The 19,305-nt window shown below is 42.0% G+C and overlaps 2 protein-coding genes and 2 non-coding genes across 9 annotated transcripts in view; 2 read left to right on the forward strand and 2 right to left on the reverse strand.

The window, feature by feature from the left end:
- Nucleotides 1-5,655: 5,655 nt before the first annotated feature.
- Nucleotides 5,656-7,024, reverse strand: LOC130529564 (general transcription factor IIH subunit 5-like). 5 transcript variants are annotated; one of them, XM_057039936.1, is made up of 3 exons: nt 6,938-7,024; nt 6,019-6,103; nt 5,656-5,855 (listed from the first exon to the last, which is right to left on the reverse strand). In XM_057039936.1, exons 2-3 carry the CDS (start codon nt 6,051-6,053, stop codon nt 5,675-5,677), a joined length of 216 nt encoding a protein of 71 aa, XP_056895916.1. In that variant the 5' UTR covers nt 6,054-6,103; nt 6,938-7,024; the 3' UTR covers nt 5,656-5,674. The 5 variants fall into 5 exon arrangements, with proteins under 5 accessions (XP_056895916.1, XP_056895917.1, XP_056895914.1 ...); XM_057039937.1 differs by having other exon boundaries at nt 6,019-6,100; nt 6,947-7,021; XM_057039934.1 differs by having other exon boundaries at nt 6,019-6,100; nt 6,919-7,009.
- A 1,864-nt stretch (nt 7,025-8,888) lies between these two features.
- On the forward strand, nt 8,889-9,079 carry LOC130530759 (U2 spliceosomal RNA). Its single transcript, XR_008951923.1, has one exon. It is a non-coding gene; the product is annotated as a U2 spliceosomal RNA (small nuclear RNA).
- Nucleotides 9,080-10,228: 1,149 nt separating this feature from the next.
- LOC130530758 (U1 spliceosomal RNA) lies at nt 10,229-10,392 on the forward strand. The gene has a single exon (XR_008951922.1). It is a non-coding gene; the product is annotated as a U1 spliceosomal RNA (small nuclear RNA).
- A 4,354-nt stretch (nt 10,393-14,746) lies between these two features.
- The window catches only part of soga1 (suppressor of glucose, autophagy associated 1), a 47,600-nt gene continuing 43,041 nt past the window's right edge, over nt 14,747-19,305 (reverse strand). For both annotated transcript variants that reach the window (XM_057039921.1, XM_057039920.1), the window contains exons 23-24: nt 18,866-19,287; nt 14,747-18,373 (exon numbers count right to left, since the gene is read on the reverse strand). In XM_057039921.1, coding sequence (XP_056895901.1) covers nt 18,227-18,373; nt 18,866-19,287 — 569 coding nt within the window. In that variant the 3' untranslated portion in view covers nt 14,747-18,226. The remainder of the gene's footprint in view (nt 18,374-18,865; nt 19,288-19,305) is intronic.

Genomic DNA, 19,305 nt, shown 5'->3' on the forward strand with positions numbered 1-19,305 from the left:
TAACTGTTAAGCACTTTGACCTTTTTTTGCAATCTGGTTAAATTCTGATTTATATGGGTGTGTAAAAACCTGATCACTTGGTAAGCTCAAATAAAAATAACAACCCAATTATGTTGATTTATGTTACTGACATAATAAAACTACAATACAATGTTGCAATACTTAAAGAACATCCTGTGATTTACATTTACAAAACATGTATCCTCCCCCCAAAAAAGAAAACTAAATAAATAAGTAAAAAATGCTGTTCTTTTACTCTCTGTCAGGGTGCAGGTGTGTTGCAGTCTGTTTTCCCTTGATTGCAGAGGCAGGAGTACTTGTGGAGAGGCAGCTATACATCAGATCCAGCCTTAATTGACTTCCATGAGCGGTGGATGACTCCCTGGAGCTCAGATCGCACCAGTTTAAATGCATAGATGTGTACACTGCTTTACAGCTGTCAGACCATTACGACCTGACAGGTCACCCCAGGGACTGATGCATGGACGGTAGAAGGCCTTGTCATCCCAACAGTGAGACAGAGTTTCTGGTGAAGAAATATTGCTAATATTGCTCAACAATTGATTTGCTGAAGAAGCTGTTGGCTCTTCTACATCCCACAGATGACAGCTGAGCACTGTATCCAGGCCTGGCGTCAACATACGTGAAGTCAGCGATGCTTGGACAGAAAGAACCTCATTCTAAATCAAACAGGCTCAAAATATCTTCCAATCAATGCCGTTTGTGTTTTCTGCCTTGCAGTGGAGATATAAGCCAATGAAATGTTGGTTTGTTATCACACAGCTCTACTCGGTTTATATTCATTGTAAATTACATTTGCTAGATCAATTTCCTGATCTTTAAGGTGTAAACAATGCCCATAAAACTTTCTGGAGATAATCTGCTCTGTGACAGGATTAATTTTCTTTAACTGTGAGCTCAATCCACCAAGAGGATCACACACACACACACACCACACACACACACACACACACACGTGATTATCCCCCCCCCCTGTATTCCTAACAATTTTTACAAAAATATATTTGAAGAAATATAATTGTAAATTATTCTAAATTGCTTCGTCAGACTGGAATGAGCATCTTGGCATGATGATAGTTAGCAGTCCACCTCATCCCCTGACTGTTGGAGGTGCCATACCAGGCAGGTCAGCCCCTCCCCTAGGTGCCTCGGATGAGCTGTGTGAGCCATGGGTTTGGCGCATCATACACTTCACAAAATGTTCATGTCGATTCAGACTACTGAGTACAAAATATGAAAAGCAAATGTCGCCCCCCCGTGGTCAATTTAGATCATAACAGGATATCCACCACCAATGTTCCCTCTAATTTTTCATATGTCTGGGCATACAGACAACCTCTCTGCACACTGAGGACCACTGTGAGCAACATCAGAAGTGCTCGCTGTGGCCACACACCAGTATCACACCTGGGATCATAGAAAGTTTCATGGCTCATTAAAAGAATCAAATTACAACTGCAATTTCCATTAATTTATTTTTAATATAACTCATTTGGCCCACTTAAAATGAAAAAGACAAAACTCATTGATTGAAGATTGTTCGTGAGATCTGTAGTATGTTATGTGAGAGTCCTGCTTTGGCTTAGGTCGGTGAGGTCCAGTTTTGGCCTGGGTGAGGGTCTTGCTCTGGAAGACATGAGACATACACACCTTTGAGACATAACATTTTGTTCACATTAAAACATTCACATTTTCCACAATGATGTGTGCTGTAGCTTGTGATACAGTGTCTTTTATTAGCATTTCTACTACCCATAAGTGATCTAGTCATAATAGAATTTAATGATTAATATCCATAAATAAAACATCTTAATAAATGACACTAGAATATGCACAAATCTGACTTAAATTTTACCTTATTTTTCACGTCTGTCCTTCTCACTTCTCCAATGGTTGCACACTTTGTCCAGGTTGATGACTCCGTCTGCTTCTTGCTTTGACTTTATGCGCATCAGCTGGTCCAAATGTGTCACTTCAAGACGATTTCTGGATGCTGTTTTGATATGATTCATCAAACTAAATCCTCTTTCACAATCTGCACTGGAAGCTTGAGATCTCCTTTAGCTCCTCACATTAAGTACTGCAGCCACCATATCTGAGAATGTGCTGATTGTCCCCTGTTTAAGTTTTTGCTTCATTATGTACTTGAAGTCAGCATATTGACTGTTAATGGCCTCCGTAGACTGTGGGTGGTGGAGAATGGCCTCATACCTCTTTGCCAGTGTAGCACTGCCCGCTCGTTTGGCCATTATAAGGGGCTAATTAGCATTAGCGTCACTTAACTCCGCCACACTGTACATGCGCAAGAGCGCATGCGCAAGTATCGGTGCTGTCAGTACTTACACTGCGTAGCGTAATTGCATCGTATTGTATGATTGTCTGGACACCTGTCACTCACTGAATTACACAGCAAAAAAGTTATATATCTAATTAATTTGCAGTGCGTTCACTGCGCTGGATAGGTTTTCTTGTGCGCTGAGAGTGTGCGACCAGTGCGCAGTTGCGCAGCTTAGAGGGAACATTGTCCACCACGTGTCTTTTAGATCCCATCCCAACACACCTGTTGAAGGACATTTTACCAATTATAGGCAGCTCTATCCTGGACCAGATCAATTGTTCTTTAGTGACAGGTTATGGACCCCGGTCCTACAAGGTGGCAGTGATTCAACTGGTGCTTAAAAAAACATCACTGGATCCTGATGTCTTAGCAAATTACAGGCCGATATCCAACCTTCCTTTTATCTCTAAAGTTCTTGAGAAGATTGTGGTGACTCAGTTACTGGAGCACCTGCAGAGGAACAGCCTGTTTGAGATGTTTCAGTCAGGCTTTAGAGCTCATCACAGCACAGAAACAGCACTTCTTAAAGTTACTAATGATCTTCTCATAGCTTCAGATCATGGACTGGTCTCTATGCTGGTTCTGCTGGACCTCAGTGCTGCTTTTGATACAGTTGATCACAGCATCCTGTTACAGAGACTGGAACATGTGATTGGGATTAAAGGGACAGCACTAGACTGGTTTAGATCGTATTTATCAGATAGATATCAGTTTGCTCATGTCCATGGAGTTCCACAAGGTTCTGTACTTGGACCAGTCCTCTTCACCTTCTACATGCTTCCCTTAGGAAACATTATTCAGCAGCATGGGATAAATTTTCATTGTTATGCTGATGACACTCAGCTATATTTATCTATGAAGGATACACGAAGGACAGCAAGACTAAACAAAGAAACTGGACTTGGTTGTTAACAGGGTGCGAATAACAATGCATTGTCAAAGCAAAGCCAATCTGATCAGACACCACAAATGCAATCAGACTAAATACCACTTCAATCATATCAATCTCCATCTGTGACACCTGTTCAGTACAACCCTGCCTCCAGATGATACCAATTCTACCAGCAACTTTACCACGGGTGCCAGGACAAAAAGAGAACTCGCACAATTTTACAATCGTTAATCTTATCATTGGACAATTAGTTTAGGAGAAAAATGGGGTATTGGTTTTTTTCCTTTTTATGGTGTTGTATTTCTTGCCTATCATACTGACAATATTACTTACACTGTGTGTGGTTTTGCCAATGAAACCATCAGAGGAGTTACAGACTTACGTTGTTGAAATATGACATGGCTTTAGATTACATCTTGGCAAAAGAAGAAGGTATGTGTGTGTCTTTGAATTTGACAGGAGATGCTTTTTACACTTTGATTCCAGACAGTTGTGATGATATAACGAGTGTGATTGACGCTTTGAAGAAGATAAGGAGATAAGGGATGCATTTGGCCCTTCTGAGGCTGCAGGAACATCTGCGATGGCATGGCTCCAGGACAAATTTGGTCCAATGGGAGCTATGTTGATTCTGGTTCTCAGTGCAGTTGTAGTGTCACTGGGTGTGATGTTTTGTTTCTGTACTTTGTCATTGACCTGTGCCAAGGCAATGATATTCATTGGATGGATGTAGTGATGCCTGGCGATCAGATCCAGACGCCACTTTTGACAACTATGTTCGAATGGACTCAGAAATTCAAAATGAACTGTGAAAGATGCTGGAGGCAGCGTCCGATTGATGCCTGACATTTCTCTCCAATAAACATCTCTTCAAACCAATTTGGTGTCTGTGTAGATTCCTTCCTCATCAACACACCTGGGCTACCATCAGAAGAAATTCACCACAGTTTCTTCCTGTTAAAGGGGAGGTTTTCCTTGCTACTGCTGCCTGTTGGGGGTCAGGCCCTGGGATTCTGTAAAACACCTAGAAATAATTTTGATTGTAAAAGACGCTATATAAATAAAAATTGATTTGAATTAAACTGCTGTTCTTTTATCAATAATTATGGTAGTTGTGGGTGAATGTTCTGTACAGAATATGCAAAAGTGCATTTTATTATTACCAGCATCATATACCTGTATGTGTAACCATTCTGTCAACATTAAACATGGATTCAGTGAATGATGTGTAGACAATTAACCGGATCACCTGAGTTTGTACATTCTTCAGTAAGTCCCCTAACTGGGGCGTGTATTTAACAGCAGCTTACAAGCACAGTCCTAGTAAATAATGTCTAATGGCTGTCTAGCAACGGGTAAATTGGCCTATTAACAGCAACAGGAAGACATTTTGTGTCATCTGAAAGGTGTCTTCAGTTCTGAGCGGTTGGGGGGTTCATTCTAAGTTACTGATGTAGGAAAGGGTCGAGAAAAAAAAGAGTTAAAATTGCTATTAAATGTAAGATGTCTGTGCAGATTCTCAATCATCCAGGTCATTGTATCCAAGGTAGTTTTCTCTGTCACCTGGACTGGGTTTCTTCTCTTGAAGACGTTTTGCCTTCTCTCCAGAAGGCTTCTTCAGTTCTGAACTCGCTGGGGAGAGAGCTTGAAAATATATAGCCCCGTGGACCACTGGCATGTTAATGATCTGGGTGGTCACCTGAGAGTCGTTAGCAGGGTCGTTGGTCGGGTCGTTCACCTAGTTTTCTGTGTTCAGGTGTCTACCCTTTGTCTGCTGGATCACATGGTGGTGGTCACTGGGTCTCCTGGAATGGTGTGAATGTTTGGTTTGTTGTTGGTAGGAGTGGAGGACTGCATTGTACGTGGGTGATAGGAAGTGCCTCAGCCACCACCTCTGTTTAAGGATGGTTTTTCCAATTTGACATGGATAGCTTCCTTGACCCCCCTCTCAAACCAGCGGTCTTCTCTGGCCAGTATCCGTACTTGGCTGTCCTTGAAGGAGTGCCCACTCTCCTTTAGGTGTAAGTGGACTGCTGAGCCCTGACCTGAAGAGGTGGCACGTCTGTGTTGTGCCATTCTTCTGTGGAGAGGTTGTTTGGTTTCCCCAATGTACAGTTCCTTGCATTCCTCCTGGCATTATATAGCATAAACAACATTACTTTGTTTGGGTCTTGGTGTCTTGTCCTTTGGGTGTGCTAACCTCTGTCTGAGAGTGTTGCGGGGTTTAAACTGCACCGGTATGTCGTGTTTCTGGAGGATCCTCCTAAACTTCTCAGACTCTGGACAGGTAGGGGATGGAAACGCTGCGGCGTTTGTTTCTCTCCTCTCCTTTGCTGGGGTCTCCATTAAATGTAGGAAAACTGAATGAGCAACTTAGATTTTCCAATAATTCATGAGGACAAGATTATTGTGGAAAAAAGAGTTTATTTTTGTGTGATAGGAAAGGAATTCTGGTCCATCAACTCGCCAACTCTCTCCTGGAGAGTCTGAACCACCTCTGCTAATATAAAAAGGTGAGTTTCATCAAGGTCTTTAAGTATAAACTTCCTCCCGAGGGCCATAGTCTCATCCAGGTGGAGGAGGAACTCTTTCATAGCAGGATCACTGGTCCCATGGAACATAGGAGAGAAAAGAAAAGAATGTTTTCACATAAGGACAATAATAATGTTATGCTTTTAAAAGGCCCCCCTACATTTTCTTTTTGAAAAACCTATAATGTAGTTATAAGATAAACTAATGTATGCTGGCAGTATAAAGTTGGACTCACCATTCAAGAAGAACACCTTTGTGCACGTTAACCATGTTTACTGCTACACAGATGAGTGGATGGAAACTGAAGTGGTCAAAACCTGCAGATAAAAAGTGCACAAAGCTCTAATCAAGGGAATTTGTTTATGGGTTTTCACAACAGAAACAAAGTGAAAGGCCAATGGCAATGAACTCACACAACAGGGCAACTTTCCTTTGACCCTTGGTATTTTAGCTCATATATTTAAAGTCTGACACAGGATTGTTATAGTGTGCAGGCATGGACAGGGGTTGTGCCTCGGGACAAGGAGCTTTGGCTGGAAGAAAATATGTACTCCTAATATTACTCCTAATATTGATTTCAGTGGTCTAGATGTCACCATTGGTGCTGGTTCCCTCCCACACACCACTGAAGTACTTCCAGAAGTTTGTGTCCGAAGACCAGATCCAGACTCAAAAACAGGACTAGTTTTCATAAGGCTGGGACTTATCTAAATAGGCTGGGACTTATCTAAACATGCCAATTATTGGCATGGACCTGAAGATGAGTCCGTAATTACTGGGAGACAGACGCACTATGCACCCTCAATTTCATGCAGTTTTTTGAAACCAGTATGATAAATCAATGAATCATAACAATGACTTTTGTGTGATCGTCGACAATCGTCACTGCTAATAAAGCCAGATTCTGTTAACGTCAAGGCAAAACGTTGCACTATTTCAATATTCCTGTGACAAAAAAAACAAGTAAAAGAACAAAATCTTCCAGTTTCTACAACAGATAAAAACCTGAGCGAAAACGTTATTATTTTTCAATGTTTTGGGGGGACTTACGAGGTTTCACATTACCACAAAGTAAAACTTTAAGTGTTCACACGGTTAAAACAGAAATGACAACATTTATCCATCTCATACAGACCAGCAATGAGCCTTATTTTATAACTTGCCGTGGTTCTCCCGGAACTCCCTTTTGTTCGTATTTGAATATTTCGGCACTTTAAGAGCGGTCTTCTCTGTTATCGCCCTCTACTGGTTAGAAAAAGAACAACTAGGATCGGAAATACGCAAGATCTGAAAGCGAACAATTGATTTGCCTGCACTCTACATAATTAATAATTTTTCCCCTTGAACCTGCCAAGTTATAATATAATTTTCGACCAAAATGAATCAGAAATATTTAAAATGACTAATTCACTTTTATTTCTTGATCTTGACAAGGGGTTTTGATCATAAAATGACTTATGTTACTCAATCTTGTTTTAACTGTTGTAACTCCCCTTCACATCCGATTGTTAATAAACTGTTTTGGTTTCCATGTTCTAAGTTAAAATAAACATTTTCCTCTTGTCAGCCCTGCTTGGTTGAAGATCAGGCTCTAGGTTTCTGAAAATAGTCAAGATTACAGCAGCCTGTTTGACTTAAACAGATATCAGCTATCATGGTTATCATTATCGTATATATCATTATAATATATCATTAACAAAACAAACAACTATGGGATTGACTATAATTGCTCTGTACATAACATAGTATAAAATATGCAAGTGTACCACTCCTACATATAGTGGTTCAGTTAAATTAAAACCTGTCTTATTTTCTACTTTTATTCTTAGCTTATTTGGATGTGGTGAGTTCTATTTGTTTCAGCGGAGGGAGACAGAGCGCTTTCTGAAACACAGATGAATGACAATATTCATTCATTTATTCTCGTCAACAGCCCGTCGATATTTTTGCGTGTGGTAGGAAAAAGACGAAGATGCAATTAAAAAGGTTAATGTCAGTAATAAACACTACACCCCACCTTGTGACCACGGAAGCCGCCGACAGCACAGCAGCGCCCCCACTGTTGGGTTGAAGGAACAACATTAGGCCAGGAACGACGTGAACTCACGTAGAAATGGTCAAGTAAGTAAACGCGTCTCTTATAATACTTCCCAGTAGTGTCATTTAGCGTTATAAGCTGGTGCTATTTGAAGTTAGCAAATGTTATTAGGACATTTCACGATTTTGTGAAAAGGTGTCAAGTTATTCCGCTTTCTTTTGTTATCTAAAGAGCGAACCTTGGGCTTACGGACATGCTAACAAACTACGAGGGCGTTGCGTTAGGAAGACCTAAAACAAATATTTTTTACCTAATATAAAAACACTTGCATTGATGCAAATCATTTTGAAGTTGACCCTGCAAGCAAGCAGTTAACTTTGCAAAAATTAACTTCGTGTGAGTCAAAATACCCAGTCGAAGTTTGAATTCACAATGAAGTTCACGCAATGAGCCTTATTTTATTGCATTATAGAAAGTTCCTACTAAATTGTTACAATTGGTTCCGTTGCCTGAAATGCTATATTTTGTAAAAACTGGGGAAATCACTGGAATGGAAATGCTGCCGATGGATGATTTGTTGGCCTTATAATTGTCTCGCATTTTTCTGCTTCCTTCCCCCCCGTTATGTTGGTCGCGCCCAGCAGAGGGAGACATAGTTCTGTTATTGCTCGAAAATGTGGTCATGTTTAATTTGTATTTTTAAAAACATTAACGTGCGAAAATTAAATGGCACAGCTGGATCGGTCTGTATTTATCAAATAACTTAGCGGATTAAACAGTTTAGTGACCAATCAACGCAAAACTAGAATTTTAAACAAATCGTATTATACGGCTGCCCATTGGACAAACTTACACCACGTGATCGGAAATGCACAGCGCGGCGTTTAGGATCCTCGTTTTTTGGTGTTTCTAACGCAGCGCTAGGCTGTGTATCTTTGCTAACGATAGCGGTGAATATTTAGTGTAATTTCTCACATGTAATGTTCCCACATCTTTTAAAAATGCAAAACCCACGAGTTAAAGTCATAGTCACCGGAATGAGCCCCTCCCTTCACCAGTTATGTGGTATCGCTTCTCGGCCTTTTGGCTAAGATCAAGTGTAGTATCTGTTCTTATCAGTTTAATATCTGATACGTCCCCTACCCGGGGACCATATATTAAATTGATTTTTGGAACAGGGAGATGGAATAGGGGCTTGCTCCGTCCACTCCACGCATCGACCTGGTATTGCAGTATCTCCAGGAACGGTGCACCCCCCTGAACATGTGGAAAGTTAAATAACTTGAGTTGCCTTGTTAGATATATAACATCTCTCAATGTTTATGTTAGTTTTTAAAGTGGCTTGAGACACTGTTGTTACTCAAATCCTCTTCCATGCATATAGAATAAAGACTTCACCACATGCTTTCCCTGTCCCATCCAGTGGAGGAGCATAATGCTTCCCATCATTCATGTTAATGAGTCAGTCAAAAGATTTACTTTGGTCATGAATGTCACAACTAATGGCCTGAAGGAGTATGTTTCAAATTATAACACAAGTTATCCAGGTGGAAGAGGTGTAATTGTACAAAGAGATATGTGGGGTGTCTTGAAATTGGAGAGGGAATCTCTTTTTTTGTTCAGCTTTTAAGACACTGAATTGTGTAGACCCAGCATTTATTTTCACTTGACATGTTTTTCAGCTTTATCTAAATAAACTACTATTTTCATTTCACCACATATATCTTTAACCTGGGTGTACAGTTAAAGTGTTTCATTAACTTGTCAATTAACTTGGGTTTTTATTATGAGAGAAACCTTTCAATATTTTCTGCTGTATCCAAGGCTACATGCAGGATACAATATTTCACTTTCATGACAATTATTATCTGGGAAAGACTTTATCCCCATTATGGCCATGTGAGGTAAAAAGATAGATGAATCATTCTATTGCACCCATGTTGTTACACTTCCCCACCATAGGTGGCAGTAGTGTGCGTCAGTGACCAGGCAGACGAGGAAGTGACGCAATCTGGCGGGGGAGGGAAGGAAGCATACTTCTATTGTCTCCTTTTGAGAGTTTAAATGTGGATCAGAGTGTTTGTATTATGATTCTTATTACAGTCTTTTGTAGCTTTGGTGCTCTCTAACCTGCTGTTGCCCTATCACGTCTTTTTAGGTATACTTTTATAGAAAATTAATGATTTCAGAAAGATTCTGATGTGGGGGAACAGCTATGCATTATGGGAAACACGGGCTTCGAGTAAAACGTTTTGATCAAATACAGATCTTTCTGTATAAACATCCAGCATCTTGCACATAAATACCTGTATATGCTCCTATGTTTGTGATTGTGATGATTTCCTGCCATCGTGAGTCAGAATAGTGTTACTGTGAAAGACTTCCCCAAACGTGCGCTGTACAATTCATACTTACCTGGCAGGGGAGACACCATGATCAGGAAGGTGGTTCACCCAGGGCGAGGCTCTGCCATTGCACTGCGGCAGTGTTGACCTCTGCGAATTCCCCAAATGTGGGAATCTCGACTGCATAATTTCTGGTAGTGGGGGACTGCGTCCGCGCTCTCCCCTGATATTTTGTCCAATATAAATGAACAGTTGCATAGAATACTTAATGCATGCTCAAAGCAGCCTGTGTGTTTGTATCTAGATGCTGTTAAACTCAGTTTGTGCTGCTTTGAAAAGCCTAAATGGGCTCTAGACCAGTGTAGAAAAATTGTGGGAAAGTGACTTTTTTTGATATGGAAGCACAAATGTAAAGTGTCTAACTTCTTCTGGCTTGTAAAATTTCACTTATCATTGTAAATATTTGTCAAACTCTTTCACTTAAATTTAAGGCTTCTTTATGTTGCGTTTGCCCTATTCAGCCATCTGCTGGGCAGGAAAAATGAATGCAGGGGAAAGTGATGACGGTCTGTGTATGTTGTATTTGAACACACAACTGATGTTATTACTGTTCATGAGTGATTTGGTTTAGTCAGAATAAAAAAAGTATAGGGAAGGTAAAGAATACCCCAGGCCCATCGTGTTGAGGAACAACATTTAATTGATTTGTTGTGCAGCAAAAACAGTGACGATGCTATCAATGATCCCTGACAGGTTCCTACGCTGTGGCTCAGAAGACTTCCCCAGCTGTCTTTGAAGTGGAAATGGATGTATCGTATGTAAATTAATAAAGCACTGCGATTAAAGAGAGGTGGCCCCAGGTGACCCCGAAGAGCAAGAGCACTTAATCTACCAGTGACTGCTACAAAAGGGTAAATACTGCATGTAATGGGAAGACATTAAAAAATGAATTGAACTCCCAAAAGAATGTCCACAGCCCTTTGAAAGACTGCAAAAGTTTCAAAAGTCTGGCCGTCAAGTCCTGTAGATGATGATGTTTTTGTGTTTTGACAGTCTTTTTGTCTTTTTTCTGTATTTTTTGTGGCCTTTCGTTGGTTGACCACACAGTGCATAGATGTGTACTTTGAATGCGGTCGGCTCGGCACCACTGTGCTCTTCTAAAAAGTTGAATGAGCAGGCGACCGTTGATGCCGGGGAGGTTGGGATGTCTCGTGTTTGGGAACAGCAAGACGGACTATTGGAGGCGTTCCTTTGATTTGACCAGATGAGCAGACAGGCCCAGGCTGTGGGACAAAAGTACCTTTGCGACCTTTGGTCTGGGGTGGTGCGAGTGATGGTGGTTCTGTGTGGGGGAGGAGAGGGGGATGTAACTGTGTGACTAGGAGGTAGTCTAGGTCAGTGGTTGAGGTGGTAAAAAAGGGGACGCATCTGTGTGACTGTGTCGGCATGTCAGTTTCCTGGTCCCTGCTAGAGCCGGAGTGACCTGAGGTCGACTGGTGTGGTCTTTCGAGAGGTAGCTCCAGTGCTGGAGGTCGACTGCATTGCACGATGCTCTGATTGGCCTCGGTCGGTCACATGGGCGGCTGACAAGGCCTCCTGTCGCCTGATAAAGTGTGCAATGGATTTACTGTTGATTTTTAGTATAGGAATCCCCAGCTTGCTTAGCTCAGCATCATCCACAGTCACTCTCTTTTGGACACGCTGGTGTAATCTGGTCAAGAGATGTTTGTGCGGTGACCCACCAGCCACAGCTGTTGGACAAAGCAGTACACCAGCCTGTTCTTCCTGGAGCCCAGCAGGTGGGCAGCCCAACGTCGTTTGCTGAACTTGAGCTTTTGCACCAAAGACGATTCAGAGGGGTCTCCGTTGGTGTGGCCGAAGAGAGCGTTGCCCCAGCGTGCAGAGTACGGGCTGTCAAACTGGTGGAGGCTTCGGTCATGGAGATAAATATCACATAGAATTATGAATCACTTAACGGGACAAGAATGAGCAAAGATTTCATTTGTTTAGGACAGCACACTTACTATTTAATGTAATTTAATTACTATTTAATGTCATTTTCCACCAGCCAGTGGAAGCTTTTGCCTCGCTACTTCCAGTCAGAATTAGCTGACCCATCCACTGCACCTCTGAGGGGTTTTGGGTGACCAGGCGGCATCTCCTTCTAGCTGAAGACAAATGGTTATGTCTTTGATGCCAAGCAGACAAATTTGTACGTGTAGGGTGAGTCAACAGAGCGTTAAGACATATATTTAAACCTGATGCCAAGGGATTACCTTCATCATAGGGAGTCTTAAGACATCTCAGTCCACTGTCATCAGTGGGCTGATGTGGTTTGGACTGGTCCCGTACCTCTTTTGAGGCCTTCAGAATGCACTGCTGCCCATCCTGTGGCACACTCATGTCCAGAATACACAGCGATGGCATTAATGGGTCCATTGCAGAAGCTTTATCTGAAAAAACCAACCAAAGCAAAGTGTCATGAGCAATGAGCAATGAGCATCAGCAGGAAAGACGTAACAGTAAATAATAAAATCCCATTTATCAGGCCACATAGTTTAGTGAAGTAGTATGACCACTAGAGGTCGGTAGAGTTCTGTTGAAATTTTATGGAAAAGTCTTGAAAACGTAAACACGAGAACAGTTCAACGATATATCAGTGATAAATAAGTGTGTGTTTATTTTAAACATCTTAAATATGACTGCCAGTGTTTTATCTGACTTACATGGACAGTGGAAAGGTTACCACACACATTGAAAGGAGGTCAGGGTCCTCCAAAGTGGAGTTCTAACGGGCTTTCTGTGCTGAAAGAGAAGAGTGTCATGGGAAATCAGACGAGTGTTTCGGAATGAGAGTTTAGGTAAAAGTGGTTTATAAACAACACACAAGCATCAAAGAGGATCCTAACTGAGAGAATATTCGATTCAAACCTAAATTTCACTTCTGTCGTGCAGCATCGGACCATAGTTTTACCCCTTGACTTAAATGGTCCTGTGTCAATGTTTGTAGTGTTTTAACATTAAGCTGTGATAAAAATCAAATGTGAGGAATTCCAACTTGTTCTACCAGCTTTAATACACACACAGGGATTTAAAGAGAAGATTCCTGCCTGGTATAGAACTCTACCCCCCCCCCTCCTCCCCCCCCTGTCCTGCACAGATCTGTGACATGCTCTGGCCTTTCTTGGCTCTGGCTTCTTTCCATCTCCTCTTCAACAACAACTTATTTGGCTCTATAAGGCACTCATGTGCCTTGGAGGAAGGAGAGTTTTCCTCTTAAAATACTTTTGCGAAAATAGTTTCGAATGATTTCATTGTATGGGAGTTAATGTGTGTGTTCTGTGCGTTTAGTTTGCAGCGAAGAGCTTTCCTCTCACCGTTTAGTTTCAATCATCGGAGCCTCATTGACTGCATCCTGTGTTTGTTCCTGTGTTCCCGTGTGTGTGTGTGTGTGTGTGTGTGTGTGTGTTGCTGGACCACTTTATGTTGATCATGTTCTACAAAATACTAATATTTCATTTCACGGGATCAAAATCTTGATATAAATCTCACATCATTCGGTTGTGCATTAAACTCAACAAAGAGATTCTGATTTATAAATCATAAAAATGATTAATAATGTCATTCATTTAATCTTGATGCTAAATTATGACTTAAAAGAGGGTTTTTATAGAGCTACAGATAAAAATACAAACAAACTCAAAGTGCTGTTTGTTTCTTATTGTTTCTGCCTCAGTTAAATTCACTTCAGTGGAACTTGAATTTGGTTGAAATGTCTAAGTGATGAAGACGTTTATTTACATGATAAGGATGAAATCCATACCTGATGAAATATTAATATCTGGCGACTTGACTTCAAATCCTGCTCCGGGTTTGCTTTACATTTACATTTGTGAGAAAACATGAATCGATTCCTGCTTGGTGTGTGATATATTTTCATGCTAAATTGTAATGACAGGCTGTTTCATTCTCAGTAATGATGAGTTTGGTAGTCTCATCTGAAATTCCATCCATTTTGGCCTCTGACAAAAGCAAAACTACTGATGAAAACCATCCATTGTACTTATGGCTACCTAGTCCACCATTTGGGAATGGACCCTATCACAGCTCCACCACGGAGAACAAGGCAACAGATAAATAAACCCTTTTTTTTGCTGTTCAGCTTGGAAGGATGATGCTTTTCCCTATTTTGGGTCTACAGCGGCAGACAATGTGGCTTTAGCCGAGGGGAAAATTAATATAAAGGGCGTTGGTAATCCTGCTGCCCTTTTGCTGAATCTGCAGTTCTGGTTGCTTTACATGGCGTTAACTCCGGCATAATTGCTGCCTTTGTGCGTTCTCCACATGCTACATCTACACAACCCCATCTGTCCATTCCACCTCTAGGATTGGACCTTGCCACGGCTTGGCCGTGTTCCTGGGGATGATCCGTAATCTTAAAACAGATGTGGGCAGTGAAACCAGTTTGTTTCCATCTGTGGGCTAAAAGCGAGTTTAATCAAGCTAATTTTGGATTAGATGTGGCCAGGAGGCCGTAATATGACCAAATGTCCACAACAGAGACACAACTCACCAAGAGAAACTCTGACAAACATTTATTTGTGAATATTATGAGAAAGAAGAGGCAGTTTTATCTCATCTTACAAGCTACACCGGTCCGACAAAAACCCGGCTCCAGAAAAATCCTTTCCAAAGAAATGTCTTATTTTACTCAGGAAAAGTGTTGCTGCCTTTCGCTGTTGTCATTCATTAGCTTTAAACGCCATATGTACAGAGGAGGAGTGGCGCGTAAAGAAGAGAGAGAGCTTCATTCTTCCACAGCAACTTGCTTCAAACTTGCTGTTGACGTTCAGCTTTTCTCTCCAAAACAACAGTTGTCTCTAATTACACTACAGAGAACCCATTTAAGTGGGTTCTTACTTTGTCTTTTGTTGCATTCAATCATTCAAGACTAAAAAAGACAATATTATATTGTATAAAGCCATCATACAGGCAGGTTAATAGTCTAGCTAACATGGAAAGCATTACTTTACATTATACTGGGATGTACAGTATATGGAAACGTAAAAAAAAAAAAAAGAGAGACCTTAAAGTCTTGTGTAGCTTCTTCTCTAAGGCTGACGGACACACAGGAACCAATGAGATGCCATGCAGTTTGTAAGAACTCTTCAGTCATTGGCTGGTGAGGCAATATAACCTGTAGGACCATCAGTCACTGGCTGCAATGTCGCGTGCTTACGTTATAACCTGAGGGTGGACCAGTACATGAGAAGACAAGAGAGGCAGGGACAGAACTGACCTGGAAATGATCTCAGTCTAAAGCTAATTCCACCATAATTCAGATCCTACTCGCAAATGCAAATGAGCAAAGGAAAAAATGCAAATTGGAGGAAACAGGCTTTAACTGGGACCGTTACCCATCCAAAACACCAAATAAAACTACTTCAATTCAACTGTACAAAACCTGGAGGAACAACCCCCCCCACAAAAAACAAACATGGTCCCAAATTCCAACCATTTGCACGTGTCGTATTCGTCAGACACAAATTCTGAGCTCTGCTGGGTCGTGACACTTTTTTACAGCGCAGCTGGAAACCCTTGATGACAGACGTCTTCACCTCAGAAACAACGAGTCAGGGTTTTGGCATCACCGTCGTAATTAACAAGCCGGACGCATTACAAAATAATGACTTAAATCAGTTGTAGTTCAAAGGCACAAGGTAATGTTCAGGAGGGAAACATTAGTCTTGTGTATTTCCTGATGTGCCCCACGTGGAAATAAATAGTAAGTGTTTATAAGACAGAGCGGTCAGTGAGGACAATCATTGGAGAATCCCAGTAGGAGTTCTAAAAAAACCCAAAAGATTGAAGTGTCATACAAAAGGCCCGTGTTGGTCTGTCTGCACTGCACCAGGTTTGTGCTTCTTTTATTTACATGTTGCGTTTTCAACTTTTAATGGAATCTGGCTTCAATGATGCATTATTTTACGATGATAGATGACCTCTCGCTCCAGTGTAACTGTGACATCAGGGAACTAGAAAGGTTTATGTGCACTGTGAGAGAATTTATCTTCTTTTGTGGTGCTTTTTAAGGAGAGTATTTCATTATAACTGTATAACCATGTTATCTATTAAGGGTTTCAGCTGGGTTGGAGTGCCTTAGGTTGATAGTCTATATAGCTGCTAACAGATCACTGATGTTGTGTGTGTGACCGAGTGGCCGCACGGAAACTAAAAACTGGTTTGTATCTTTGTTAGCGAGTTCCAGTAGCATCAGAATATTGTTGGCAGTTTGCTTTGACTGTTCTGGACAGGATCATTTGTAGTTCATCAGTGACACCTTTATTACTGTGATTAACTATTCCAGTAATTACCACCAGTGTCAGTTTACTAGAAGCATGAAACTGTTTTAAATAGTGCAAAATCTGACTGACACCTTCAGGAATCTTCCAGACAGAAAGGTTAAATGATGCGACCTGACAGCTAACTGGTTAAAGACTCGGTTCCAGTTGGGTTTCCAGCACCAGTGAGGCCTGGACTGGAGCCACGCAGCGTTCAGACTGCGGCTTTTCCCCACCGTGTCATTTAGCAAGCACAAACATCCTTTCACTGTATTACCTGATTTAAACCTGCTGAGTCATGGACTGGGGAGGAGAACTGGCCAGTGAAAAAAGGCAATTTTCAAACAGCTAAATGGGTCAGAGGCCTGGATAAAGCAGGCAGGTCCGGAGCGAATGTTGCAGAGTAGCACCACATGATGAAATACAACAGAAACAACAGGCTTATTTTTTCCAGCAAAAACATCCGTATAATAAAAAAACAAAAATAATTTACTTTCCAAAACCCCCCGAAAAAACAATATAATAAAAAAAGCATTGCCTTATATATCTGTAAACCATTTTGTCCGTCCTTTCCAATGGTACAGTACATTATTGGAGGTGTAGAGGTGTAGCTTGAAAGCATAAAAACAAATGGCCCGTTTAGAAAAGCTCGACTGCGTTCATCTCTGTGGCTTCGCGTGAGCCCAGTTTTGGAGTAAGTGGACCAGAATCTGGCAGGCACTTTAAATTTCAGTGGATTAAGTGGAATGACAACAAGACAGTTGCGGTAAAAAAAACCCTAAAAGACTTGTCAACGTGTAATTGTTGTTTGTGTGTCTATCAAATCTGAGTGACTTGTCTACACGTGAACCTAGCGGCTGTGTGGCGGCGATGGAACCGTTGCGTGATGTATTTGGAATGCTACATGTTGAAAATGTGCAGAAAGTTCATCCTGTAGCCTCGTCAGTGATGCACACACACGCCGGAGATGGTTGCTGATCATGGATGTGGGTGGACACCTTGAGTTTCTGATGATGATCGGTCGTTGTATCGAAACGACTCTTGGTTTTCATGCAAAGGTTGTTTTATACACCGTTGTGGAGGACGTATTTAACCGTAAATGTAATGCAGTTCTAGTTTGGGAGAGCAGTGTGACTATCCAGTGCCTGAGGAACTCTGCACACGGGCTTTTTTTTTCGTTTTCAGAGTGAATATTGACATCGGTGGTAGAATATCTCTCAGTCTCCAACATTCTGCATGCTGTCATAGATACAAACTGAGATCGACCGGTTCATATGCCACAGCTAATGTCCCGTTTCTAAAAATGTTCACATATCTATTAAGAGTTCATGCTAATCCCAACGCGTTTAAACAGGTTTCACATTCGACACCATGGTTGCATGTTGACTTCATCGATATCTGAAGCAGTCGTGGTTCTTTCTGTTTGCATCTTCAGTTTGAGAGTGACGCATCGTGCTGGTAGCTTCTGGTAACTCCAGATGTGGTTTTGGTTGGGGTGGAATCTTTTGCCCTCGGTATGAGGATGGTACGGTCAAAGGCTACGACAAGATTACCTGGGAGGTGCGTGCATGTGTTATCGTCTGTGCGTAGGAGGCAGTCTGTGTTATGTGTGGCAGTGTGAGGCAGGTCGTTGGTGTCACCGCTGTGAGGGGAGGAAGGTCTGCTTCGTGTACAGTGTGTGTGCGTGTGCATGTGTTAAACGTGGCAGTGGAACTGTCATCAGTCATTGCATGTTTCCGCCTTTTCCTCAGGTGCTGCCGCAGAGTCTGGCGTGCGGTGCTTGCACTGTCCGAGCGAGAGGCGAGCCACGGTTCTTGATGGCCGGGCGGCGCAGGAAGACTGGCCGACACAGTCGCAAGGTGCATCCTGGGAAATGGAACAGCAATTAAAAAGACATGTGGGTTTGTCACTGACAGTACTAAAGTAATTTAGCTGAAGCTTAAGTACGGGATTTGGCTTGTAGGTAAATTATAAAAATTTAAAAATATATATTAGATTTCACTAAGACTAAGTCATCTTGGGCCTGTTGGTGTTCCGCACACAGTGAAAAGTGTGCAGTCTGACAATGACTGAAGAATGTGAAAAGTAAAACTGAGCTTCTAATATGCTTGTGTGTGTGAAATGACTTGAGATTCAAGACTCTTAAACATCAGAATTTTGACTGTTTATTTCTCCTGAATTTGTTCATAAAGTTGCATCAGAAAGCAGGAATACAACAGAAACTGAATGCAGGTTGTTGGGCTGCATTTCCTCATCCTCACACGGAGAAACAAATATTTGATTTTCATCTAAACACTGAGCTGACAGCTTCAGATGAGGTCATTCCTAGAGATGGAACTACATTCCCAGGTCTCCTACCTCTGTCCAGGATCCCGCGGCTCCTGTGCTGTTCATTTCCTTCCCTCCTCCCATGATGCCGACCATCTCCTCCCCAACAGTCTGTCTCATGAACCTCCTATTCACGATCCTGGTCACGTTGTCGTTGCTCCCAGCCAAACACACCAGCGCCCCGTGGCCTCCGACTCCTAACGCCACGCACTCTGGTTTGGCCTCGCTGCTGCCGCCAAACCCACCCGCCAGACCCCCGAGAGAGTCTCTCTGCACCCTCTCCCCAGGCAGGGCCACTCCTTCCTGGGTACGGCTGCCGCATACATTCCTAAAGAACTCTTGGACGAGACCTCCGTACCTCTGAGAGCCGGTCTCGGGTCCACAGACTGCAGCAACGGAGGGTTTTCCCGCAGCAGGAGGCTGCCGTGCTGGACTGGCCCCCTGGCTGGCTCCTGAGGTTAAAAACATAT

This window comes from Takifugu flavidus, chromosome 8, assembly GCF_003711565.1.
Source record: "Takifugu flavidus isolate HTHZ2018 chromosome 8, ASM371156v2, whole genome shotgun sequence".
Lineage (NCBI taxonomy): Eukaryota > Metazoa > Chordata > Actinopteri > Tetraodontiformes > Tetraodontidae > Takifugu > Takifugu flavidus.